Source organism: Phyllopteryx taeniolatus, unplaced genomic scaffold (genome assembly GCF_024500385.1).
Source record: "Phyllopteryx taeniolatus isolate TA_2022b unplaced genomic scaffold, UOR_Ptae_1.2 contig_27, whole genome shotgun sequence".
Taxonomy (NCBI): Eukaryota; Metazoa; Chordata; class Actinopteri; order Syngnathiformes; family Syngnathidae; genus Phyllopteryx; species Phyllopteryx taeniolatus.
The window spans coordinates 344,391-356,613 of NW_026903195.1; the positions used below are offsets into that span (position 1 = coordinate 344,391).

At 43.9% G+C, this 12,223-nt stretch overlaps 1 protein-coding gene across 1 annotated transcript in view; it reads right to left on the bottom strand.

Annotated features, from left to right (window-relative positions):
* The window catches only part of edem2 (ER degradation enhancer, mannosidase alpha-like 2), a 61,838-nt gene that overhangs the window by 7,705 nt on the left and 41,910 nt on the right, over window positions 1-12,223 (bottom strand). The window contains exons 5-9 of the mRNA XM_061765165.1: window positions 10,091-10,216; window positions 9,735-9,946; window positions 8,262-8,403; window positions 8,071-8,195; window positions 7,852-7,996 (exon numbers count right to left, since the gene is read on the bottom strand). Coding sequence (XP_061621149.1) covers window positions 7,852-7,996; window positions 8,071-8,195; window positions 8,262-8,403; window positions 9,735-9,946; window positions 10,091-10,216 — 750 coding nt within the window. The remainder of the gene's footprint in view (window positions 1-7,851; window positions 7,997-8,070; window positions 8,196-8,261; window positions 8,404-9,734; window positions 9,947-10,090; window positions 10,217-12,223) is intronic.

Below are 12,223 nucleotides of genomic sequence, written 5' to 3' on the forward strand. Positions count from 1 at the left end.
ATCCCGAGGTGATTTTCCAGTGATTCCAATATCGGTCCAATCCGACGTCAGTAATAATCATACACACAATACACACTTATTTTGTGGTATGGAAAGTTGGAAAAGGCTTGATCAAGTTGTAAAGATGGCGCCTACCAGTGTGGTCGCCTCGGTAACGCGCTCTCTAGTATTGTCTTTGTTATTGTCTTTGTTTTTGTGTTTTTCGTCCGTCTTTGGAGACCTTACACGACTCACTTACACAAGGGGAGACCTGCTAACCATCAAGGAGTCTACTCCGGACTTTCTGTCACCAACTTTCGAATATCCGCTCAGTTTTTTCCCCCGAGTTACTCACCGGAGCGGCGTCCGCGGTTTTCGGCGCATGGAGACGGAAGCGGCGCCACAGAGGGAAGCGAGCCGGCATTCAGGTGAAACTCCGCAAGAGAGGACACAGATTGGCGTTCCCGTCGATCCACCTCGCGAATGTACGCTCCCTACCCAACAAAATGGACGAGCTTCATCATCTGTTAAAGACCAGGAAAGACTTCGGACGTTCCGCGGCCATGTGCTTCACGGAGACCTGGCTTTGCGATGCTGTACCCGATGGCGGCGTCATGCTCCCCGGCTTCCACATTCATCGAGCGGACCGCGACATGGAATCATCGGGGAAAACAAAGGGCGGCGGGATATGCCTCTATATCAACGAAAAATGGTGTACGGACGTCACGGTGCTCAGCACACACTGCAGCCCGCATTTGGAGTCGCTATTCTTAAACTGTAAACCATTCTACTCGCCACGTGATTTCGCATCATTCATACTGGCTGGAGTCTATATAACGCCTCAAGCTAACACGAACGCCGCATTACTAACGCTCGCCGATCAAGTCAACGAAATTGAAAAAAAAACACCCCGACTCACCCCTCATTATTCTTGGGGACTTTAACAAAGCTAAACTCAACCACGAACTCCCTGAATACAAGCAGCACATCGACTGTCCTACCAGGGAAAATAATACTTTAGACCACTGCTACACTACGGTAAAAAACGCATACCGTGCTATACCTCGTGCAGCCCTGGGCTCGTCTGATCACTGCTTAATTCACTTAATACCGACGTACAGGCAAGAACTTAAATGTGCGAAGCCTACAGTGAAAACAGTCAAAAAGTGGACAAATGAAGCAAAGATGGAACTTCAAAGCTGTTTAGACTGCACAGACTGGAGTGTCTTTGAAAATTCAGCTGGCAGCCTGGATGAATATACAGACACTGTCACATCCTATATCAGTTTCTGTGAAGAGGTCTGTGTACCAACAAAATCATTTCGCACATTCAACAACAATAAGCCGTGGTTCACTGCTAAACTTAAGCAGTTTCGCCAAGCTAAGGAGGACGCATATCAGAGTGGGGACAGGGCCCTGTATAATCGAGCTAGAAACCAGCTGACTAAAGAAATTAACATTGCAAAGAGAATCTATACAGCAAAGTTGGAAAATAAGTTTAGCGCAAACGACTCTAAATCAGTCTGGCATGCATTCCAATCGCTGACTAATTACAAGCGACGATCCCCCCAAGCTGAGAACAATAGCACACTAGCCAACGACTTGAAAACCTTCTACTGCAGATTTGAAAAGGACAGTTTCACACCACACACCCACCTGGCCGCACCCGCGACCACACCTCTGACCTCTGCGTTAACCATCCATGAACAGGATGTGAGACGCATCTTCAAACAACAAAAGATTAAAATAGCGGCAGGCCCGGACCACGTGTCCCCATCCTGCCTCAAAGTCTGCGCGAACCAGCTCGCTCCAGTCTTCACTCAGATCTTCAACAGATCTCTGGAAATGTGCGAAGTTCCATCCCGTTTCAAACGCTCCACCATCATTCCAGTCCCCAAGAAACCTGCAATCTCGGGTCTGAATGACTACAGGCCTGTCGCTTTGACATCTGTGGTCATGAAGTCCTTTGAACGTCTCGTGCTGGACCACCTCAAGAGTGTCACAGGTCCCCTGCTGGACCCCCTGCAGTTTGCCTACCAAGCGAACAGATCTGCGGATGATGCAGTCAACATGGGACTGACCTTCATCCTAGAACACCTCGACAGTGCAGCGACCTACGCGAGGATCCTGTTCGTGGACTTCAGCTCAGCGTTCAACACCATCATCCCTGAACTCCTTTCATCCAAGCTTCTCCAGCTCAGCGTCTCACCTGCCATCTGCCAGTGGATTTACAGCTTTCTGACGGGCAGGACACAGCAGGTCAGGCTGGGGGAGGCCACCTCATCCACACGCAGCATCAGCACTGGGGCGCCCCAAGGTTGTGTCCTCTCTCCGCTGCTCTTCTCTCTCTACACGAACGACTGCACCTCAGCGAACCCGACTGTCAAACTCCTGAAGTTTGCAGATGACACCACTGTCATCGGCCTCATCAAGGACGGTGACGAGTCTGCATATCGACAGGAAGCGGAGCAGCTGGAGCTGTGGTGCGGCCGACACAACCTGGAGCTGAACACGCTCAAGACTGTAGAGATGATCGTGGACTTCAGGAGGCATCCTTCGCCACAGCTGCCCCTCACGTTGTCCAGCTGCCTTGTGTCAACTGTCGAGACCTTCAAGTTCCTGGGAATTACAATCTCCCAGGACCTGAAGTGGGCGACCAACATCAACTCCGTCCTCAAAAAGGCCCAGCAGAGGATGTACTTCCTGCGGCTTCTGAGAAAGCATGGCCTGCCACCGTAGCTTCTGAGACAGTTCTACACAGCGGTCATCGAATCAGTCCTGTGTTCTTCCATCACAGTCTGGTTTGGTGCTGCTACAAAAAAGGACAAACTCCGACTGCAACGGACAATCAAAACTGCTGAAAGGATTGTCGGTACCCCCCTACCCACCCTTGAGGACTTGCACGCTGCCAGAACTGAGACAAGGGCGTGCAAAATCCTTTCGGACCCTCCCCACCCCGGTCATCAGCTCTTCCAGCTCCTTCCTTCAGTTAGGCGCTACCGATCAATGCAAACTACAACTAGTAGACATTCCAACAGCTTCTTCCCTCTAGCAATCAACTTCTTAAACAGCTAACCTATAATTCCATTACAACAAGCTGGCAATTTTTTGACTTGAGTTCGTTGTCACATTTCTGTGGGGCCAATTATGTATTACTCGTGCACTCGCTGTAGTTGTCTCGCCATGCTGCACTATTTGCATATACTGGCCACTCATGCCAGAGTAGCATCTGCTCCATTTGCACACTGATTGAGGAATATCCGTAACATTTGCACAACCATTGTCCCAGATTATCGCACTACTCGTCACTTTAAACCGCATACACTCCTTGAAGTCTCAGCGCCCTTTGCACAATGCTCATTGCACCGGACTATTGCGATATTAGTCATTCGAACTGCTCTAAGTTCTAAGTGCTAGAGGACTCTGCATCTTTTTGCACAATAGTTTTTTGTCAATGTCTTTATGTCTCCAAAGTGTTCTGTAAATTGACTGTTGTACTAAAGCGGCTCCAACTACCGGAGACAAATTCCTCGTGTGTTTTGGACATACTTGGCAAATAAAGATGATTCTGATTCTGATTCTGAAGTGATATTACTCAAACTGAGAACAATAATCAGCAACAGTAGGTATGAGGAAAAACTGAGCCATTTATTATTAACCATTGGGTTACATAAAGTAACTTTAAAAATAAGAATGTACTACAATTGAATAAAATAAAAATTATATTAGAAAATCCTGAAAAATAAATAAAATCAGTAACAAAAAAGATTACATTAAAATGTCAACATAATCACTGTTTAACATAAACATAAGCATATTCTACATGTGAATAGATAAAAAAATTTAAAATCATAAAAAAATAACCAACAAATATAAATGATGCTAAAATGCTAAATAAAGTTCAATTCAGTTCTTTTTTTTACTGTCAATATATGTTGGAACAGCATTTGCTTCATCCACACGTGCTGCAATACTTTAGAACTACTTGATGCAACTGAAAATGCAAATATCCTCGCTCCTACATATTCCAGTCGACTGAGCTGTATTATAAGAATGTGGAAGCGTTTGGGAACGACAGTAACTCAGCCGCGAATTGGTAGGCCAGGTCAACTGACAGAGCGGGGGCCGCGGATGCTGAGGTGCATAGTGTGAAGAGGTTGCCAACTTTCCGCAGCGTCAATCACTAAAAACCTCCAAACTTCATGGGGCATTAATACTAGCTCAAGAACAGTGCGCAGAGAGCTTCATGGAATAGGTTTCCATGGCCAAGCAGCTGCATCCAAGCCATACAGTCCCCTCCAAAAGAATTGGAACGGCAAAGTCAATTTCTTTGTTTTTGTTGTATAATGAAGACATTTGGGTTTCAGATCAATAGATAAATATGAGACATTCAGAATTCCAGCTTTCAGTTCATGGAATTTACATCTAGATATGTTTAACTGGGAGGAGACCCCGGGGATGCCCCAGGACACGCTGGAGAGACTACGTCTCTCGGCTTGCCTGGGAACGCCTCAGGATCCCCTCAGAAGAGCTGGAGTAAGTGGCTTGGGAGAGGGAAGTCTGGGCTTTCCTGCTAAAGCTACTGCCCCCACGACCTGACCTCGGATAAGCGGAACAAAATGGATAGATGGATGGATGGATATGTTTCTCAACTCAGGAAAGAGCACCTTTTGTTTGAAGCCACCCACTTTTCAAGCGAGCAAAAGTATTGGAACAGACAGGATTAAATTAATTTAGTGAATAACATTTAATATTTTGGTGGAATAACCCTTACTTGCAATAACTGCATCAAGCCTGCGACCCATTGACTTCACCAGGCTATTGCATTCTTCATTTGAAATTCTTTCCCAGGCCTTTACTGCAGCCTCTTTCAGTTGTTTTGTTTCTGGCGGTTTCTCCCTTCAGTCTCCAGGAGGTAAAATATATTAGATAGAATATATAAATATAACATATATTAAATGTATAAGTATTTGTATTAATATTCACTCATTCAACCGATTATAAGAGAAATGATTACAATATAGATAAAATGAAAAAATACATTTAATCCCATTTTTAGGAAATTCGTCACAATGCAAAAAGTATTTGTGACTCTTGATAAATGCTCCGGCGGCACGGTGGCCGACTGGTTAGAGCGTCAGCCTCACAGTTCTGAGGACCCGGGTTCAATCCCTGGCCCCACCTGTGTGGAGTTTGCATGTTCTCCCCGTGCCTGCGTGGGTTTTCTCCGGGCACTCCGGTTTCCTCCCACATCCCAAAAACATGCATGAATTGGAGACTCTAAATTGCCCGTAGGCATGACTGTGAGTGGGAATGGTTGTTTGTTCCTATGTGCCCTGCGATTGGCTGGCAACCAGTTCAGGGTGTACCCCGCCTCCTGCCCGATGACAGCTGGGATAGGCTCCAGCACGCCCGCGACCCTAGTGAGGAGAAGCGGCTCAGAAAATGGATGGATGGATGGATGGATAAATGCTCCTCGGGTCAGATTAAACAATGGAAGGGGCCCGCTATGCTTTGACCACCCCTGAATTAGACTGGTCTCAGTCCTTGTCCTTAAACTGTTCGACTATTTTATCACGAAGAGGCAAACCTCACCGCATCTTTGGTTGTGAATGACTGAGCAATTCAGTGAAGTTCCTTTTATACCCAATCATGGCACCCACCTGTTCCCAATTAACCTGTTCACCTGTCAGATGAAACAGTTGTTTGATGAGCATTCCTCAACTTTCTCAGTCTTTTTTGCCACCTGTCACAGCTTTTTTGGAATGTGTTGCAGCCATAAAATTCTAAGTTAATGATTATTTGCTAAAAAGAATCAAGTTTATCAGTTTGAACATTAAATATCGTGTTTTTGTCGTGTATTCAATTAAATATAGGTTGAACATGATTTGCAAATCATTGTATTCTGTTTTTATGTTTAACACAACATCCCAACTTCATTGGAATTGGGGTTGTACATCAAAGCTACAACTTTAATAATAAATAACATAATAAAATGTGATCATCAAAAATACTTTCATTGAATGTGTAAACCTTGACACACAACACTATGTCAAACAGGCAACGAATCAAATTTAGCTTGGTCTTAGTCTCAATTCAAGCGTATTAACGTAAAAATAAATAATAATTAGATTTTAATCTCAGCAAAAAGGATGGAAAATTAAAATGAATACAATTATGAGGTGATAAAATAAAGAATAAGTATTACATTTAAATAAATAGTGCAAATGAAAATATGTGAATTAATCTAACAATTGCAAGCTGTCTTCATTTTTGCATGGCAGAACAAAAGGTTCCTCTGAATATCTGGGACAAATGAACAGTCACAAGAGTCCATTTTTCTTTTTGCAACTCCTATTTTATCCATTTAGATTCTGGTGCACGATAAAGTATCTGCCTGATGACACCGTGATGCTGTCCAGTCATTGACACTGCACCAATCGCTGCACAGCCCAACACAATTCTGCCAGTCCAGGCCATGCTCAGTAAAATAATTATCCACGCAACGGAAACATTCTTGACCCGTAGCTCGTATTGACAGCTCTCTACAAAACAGTACGTCTTCATGCAGACTACTGTCCCAAAAACAATGAACAAAAACCATACAAAAGACTAGTGAAACAAATATGACACGGGCTGATCTGATGAGCTAATGTTTCGCCTAAACGTAAGTGTAGCAATAGAGGTTGTCCGCTCCAGAGGTGGGTAGAGGAGCCAAACATTGTACTCAAGTAAGAGTACTGTTACTTGACAATAATTTGACTCAAGTAAAAAGTAGTCCTCCAACAAATTAATTGAGTAAAAAGTACACAGTAAAATAATTATGAGTACTGAGTAAATAGTAACTTTAGATTTTTCTAACCACAGCATGAACATAAAAAAAAAACTAATCAAAAAAAAAATGTGAATATGCAAATTCTGATGTTGCTGTGTGTGTGTGTGTGTGTGTGTGTGCACAGTCAAACTACAAAAAAAACATTGCAATTTACTGCACACTGTTTTCTCAAGTTATAAGTGGGCTGAAATGATCACATTTGGGCAGACAGGGCCAGACAAATACCACAAAACATGAAAGCTGTTGTTTTTTTCCCGTCTAAATGTAAACACGAGAAGCGCCCCATTGCCTTCATGGAAACAACGACCTTCCCAACAGGGCCACCGCCACCAACGACCCCCACAAGAAAAACTCATCGGATCCATACGATTCACGTAAATGGCCTATTTTGAGTTCAAAACGGCGAATTTCGCCAAAAGGCGACTGATTTGCATCTCTGATTATTATTTTAGTTATTGTCTATGTTTTATGTACAGCAGTTTGTTACAGCTGCAGTTATTGTTAAATTGTTAATGATTAAGTTGCTTGGTGTTGGGCTATTCCCTAATTGCTATACACAACCATTCTGATTTTCTCCCATCATACACTGGTAGCACTGCTTGGCTCGCTACCCCTGTCCTAATCTGACCTTACCTTGCTATTTGTGGAATCCCTTTTTCAATGGGTTTAGCACTACTTTACCAGTCCACTGGTAGAGCCTGCCTTCTGTAACGTTGTAGTTATCAATATGCCATTTTATACTGCTTCTCTGTCTTGGTGTGTGCGTGTTTGCACTGTTCTCTTTTCTCACACGAATATCACAATATAAATAACCCCGGAGGGAGTAATGTATATCAAACTCCCCTGTTACACAGAAAAAAATGTCCCAGGCTAAAAAGGTATACCGATCCTCCATTCTGCATTACCAAGGAGTCGGAAAATGACAGGTTAAAATAAAACAAACAGACATGAGGACAGAGAGCCAAAGACGAGGACACGTGATGACGACATGAAAGACAAATGAGACAAAGAAAGCAAGAATGTTTTAATGAACAGACCAGGTCTGAGCGGGTATCCCTCCCTCTTATCCACGGGGTAGCCCTGAGAGATGCTGTAGAACTCAGGAAGCCCTCCAAACTGCCTCCACACCGAGTAATAGTTCTGGAAGGTTCTGACGGCACCGTCCAGGTTACCTAGCAGAGTCTGCAACAAAGACAAAGTACTTTAAAGCACTGCTCGCTCCTCACCGAGCAGTAGCACGTGGGCGGCATGGCTACCTGCAGGCCGGGCCAGAAGGCCTCCAGGGACTGGAAGACGGGCATGGACACAGTACCTTTGTGCATCTGCACCCACAAGTACCAGTCATCAAAGCGCGTGTAGTTTTCAAGGGCCCGGTCGTAGGCTGTCGAACCAGAGTGACGCCGCATCACACGTCGCTCTTATCTCTGCAAGTGTCACTGTGACTCACCGTCAAACATGTGCAGCAGCTCCTCGTCCTGCAGCAAGATGGCACCCTTCACCAGATACTCAAAGTAAGAGTCCACGCCCGCACCAATGCCTGCGTCCTGCGCCACCCACTTTTTGGAGACCACATCGATGTGATTGCCCACCTGCAAGCCCACAATGATAATTCTTCTTTCAAATAAATGAGAGCTCAGGTCAGTGAGCATCTGAGGATTAACTCTCTGTGTGATTTGCTTTTCCTTGGACTTTTTAGCCTGACACTTATGCCAAAGAAGGAACAGCTGCAACAAGGGCTGTTGAGAGTAATGTGTGACATCACATTCAAATTAGTAAGCATTTTTTCACTTTTTTTTTCTTACCTTTTACTGTCATGGACGTTAAACAGGAATCCAAACGTTTATTGCTCCCAACAAATTTATTCGTCAAATATGTTTTTCAAAGGGTAAGGGTGTAAGAGGGTCTTACCCAGCTTGTCTGTGAAATTCAAACTTGTACATAACTGTAATGATGAACAGATGCCAGTAAATGACAGCATTGCATCACTTTGGATTTGAGATCAGAGGTATCGATAAAGGCTAGAGGGTTATTCTTGGATTCTCACGTCGATTATGAGAGAGAAATGCCAACATGTTGGAAGTCGGACAGGTTTAGGCAACTTACACGCAAAAAGAGTATGTATATGTATGGTATAAACAGAGTATTTGTCGTAGTAGAAAGTTTGTGTCACAATCACAGGTCATGTATTGAATGGCGAACATTATATGAAAAACTCGAGTCAGTTTTGCTCACGGCGTGTTTCTTAGTTGTTTATCTGTAAATGATTTTGCCATCCAAAGACCATTCTCAGTCTGTTTGTTGTTTTATAGTTTTATGCTTATAGCAAAAGCTCATTTTCTTTTCTTTGGAGTCAGAGACTGGCGCTTTTACTGAAACCGACCCATGCTCGTGTGCTTATTATTAAACAGTGGGAAAAAGGCGAGAAAAAACTTTTACTGGTGATAGAAGAGAGTCTAGTCTTGTATAAAGTTCGTTTATATTGTCACAGAAAATAATATTCTATGGGTCTTGAAAGATCAGTCAAAATGTGCTAAAATGACTAACAATATGGGAAATTCTACTTTGAAAATGGCTGGCAGTTGAGTTAACAGTGGTTAACTTATTTTTATCCTTGTATGTTCAACTGTTCGGTTAAGTTCAGGATGGCACACATTTTTTTCCTCCCCAAAGGTTGTGAGGGGTAACCTAATAGATTGCAAACCTCAAACCTATTTTGGTAGCAAGCACAGTGTTGGGGACTGTACCCCAAGGCGCGGAACTGGACCAATTGAAGTATAATGACTGGTGGACAGACTAGGGCTGGGCGATATGGCTGAACAATGGACCACAATGTAAGTATTTCATTTCAGTCAATATCGATATTTATTGATAGTTTTTTTTTTTTTTTTTTTTTAACCTATTCAAAATAAAGGACATGTACCAGTCCAATGTCCGACCTGGTCTTCCACAGAGCCCTCAACGCCCGGCGTGCAGTGTCCTCAAACGTGGTGTCACCGGTAAGTCGGCTCAGTGTTGAGAATTCCAGAATGAAGGTTCCCACACCGGCGGTGCAGGTGACTGATGTCTCGGTGGGACTGACGCCCCGCAGCAGGTTGACCGTGCCATACGGCATTCCGGTGGGGGTCTCGAATGCTGGAAGATGTCAAAACACCATGTGAGTGTCGGGACAATGTGGCCATGTTTCTTTGTAGGTTTTATGATCTCCTTTAAGCTTCCAAATGTTCTGCTGTTCTACTAAAAACAGTTTTGAAATGTCACAGTGTGTGTGTTTAGTACCAGGCAGCAGTTTCCTGGCGGCGTCCTCAGCCATCCTCAAGAGTGGTCCTGAACATGGCCAGCCGGGCTCCAGCTGCACACCGGCCCGACCTGAGAGCAGGTGAGCAGACAGCAGACCACCCACCACTGAAGGACGGACACCGAGAAAAAAAATTATGTTCATGTCCTCTGATACCCCTGGTGGATTTGATCATCATACTTTGACATTATGCAGTAATGCAAAAAAAAGTGTGTACCATACATCACAATAGTGAAAGATAGAAGAAGATACTTGATCACACATAAATGATCAGGGCTTTCTTTTAAAAAAAAAAAAAAAAAAAAAGAAAAAAGGCAGGTACGTCTTGCCAAAGTTGCGGTCTACTTCTCCAACGGTAAAACTTTCCTCTTTCTTCCTGATGGGCGTCTCCATCTGCATTTCCAAATTTGGGCATGCTGCACCGAGGTGCTGTGGTCGTCGCTGTGATGCGCGGTCCATGCACACTGAGCAAGTGGGGTTTGAAAAGGTCTATAGGGATAGAAACTACTCAACTCTCAAATAAATTCAACTTTATTTCCACTGTGTTTCAGTGTAAAGGGTTAGAGACTTGGAGCGGGCCAGCTGGTCAAACAGAAATAAAACACAGGTTGGACTACAAAGTGCTACAGACCTTATTCTACAAACTCCCTTTGCTGCTTTGACAACGCCATCTTTACCGTCTAATGTGATATATGATTTAATTATTTGATTAGTTTGTGGTTGAACAGTGGTACTTTGTTGCAGGGAAGATAAGGGTGTGGGGGTGTGCTGCTTAAAAGCTCTTAGTAGGGTGCATGTGGAGGCCACAGGGAACATCTGTCGGAGACAACAGTGGCTACAAAGGATTGCTGTAAACTTAATGAGAAACGAGACGTGTGGAGACAGCGTCTGGCACCAGTGGCAAACGGCCATCATTCTACATAGCAACGATGACGTCAATGGACCCTGGACCTATCAGACGAAGACGATTCCACACTTCCTCTTTGAAATATAGTATAAGTCTGGAGCAGGAACAGATAGCTTGGTTCAGACTAAACTATCTCTGCTAAGGCTAAGATAGGGGTAGCTGCGGACCCAGAGCTCTGAAAAATGTAGAGACTCCTTTGTCAGGAATAAATTGGTTGGCTTTTAACACGCCGTTATAATCGTAGTTCTTTCACGAAAACGAACATGCTTGGAACCTCGAGAGTTAATAGGTGATTTTAAAACACAGGTTCCTTTAAACGGTGACCCCGACATGATCCTGGAAGGACATTAAATAAGAGAACAGCGGAGTGGACAGGGATTCAGTTGGACTACAATCTCACCGGTGCACCGACAGAAAGGTGAGCAGAAACCTGTTTGATTATATCACAAATTCTGCACATTGGAAATTGTGAAATTTGGGAGATTTGTGGTACAATTGTTTCATTGTCAATAGTTACTAAGACGTGTTAATTGGAAGTCAGGGTAAGAGAGGACCTGACTGGTCAGGATAACAGTGGACCTGACTGACCAGGGTAAAAGATGACCTGGTAAAAGTAGGGTAACGAGGTTCCTACTAGTCCCGTCGTAAACTGACTTGAAATCGGACGCGGTTTCATACTGTCAAGTTTCTGTAAACTTTGGGGATTTTGGGAACCCTAAAAACCGATTCAGAATGAGTGTGCCACCAAAACCCTCGGGTGTGAATTGGACAGTCGAGAGTAGAAGTAATGAATGTGATATGTATCAGAGTGATTACCAGAAGTCATTGGAGGATTTGTGGATTGAAATAGGTCAGTTGTTGGCTGGCATTGAAAGTGGAAAAAGGAAAAGAATTGTTCATGTAGTTTCATGTAGCAGATGCGTTTCAGAAGGAAGAAAGAGAGGTTATTCTAAAGGGAAAAGAGACTAAGGAAAAGTTGGACACTGCAGGATGGCTGGAGAAAAGAGATTTGAATAAGAAAATAGAAGAGAATGGAAAATTGACAAATGTTCACGAGATTTGTGCGGTGTCCACTGACATGGCAGCTGTTCGGCGCGAAAATGAGCGACAAATTGACCCACTAAATCCAAGTACGGACCTTTCCAAAACCGGCCCACCAGTGACTTCCCTTTATCCGGTTTTGCCGGTCGAGGGAGCCGCTCAAATG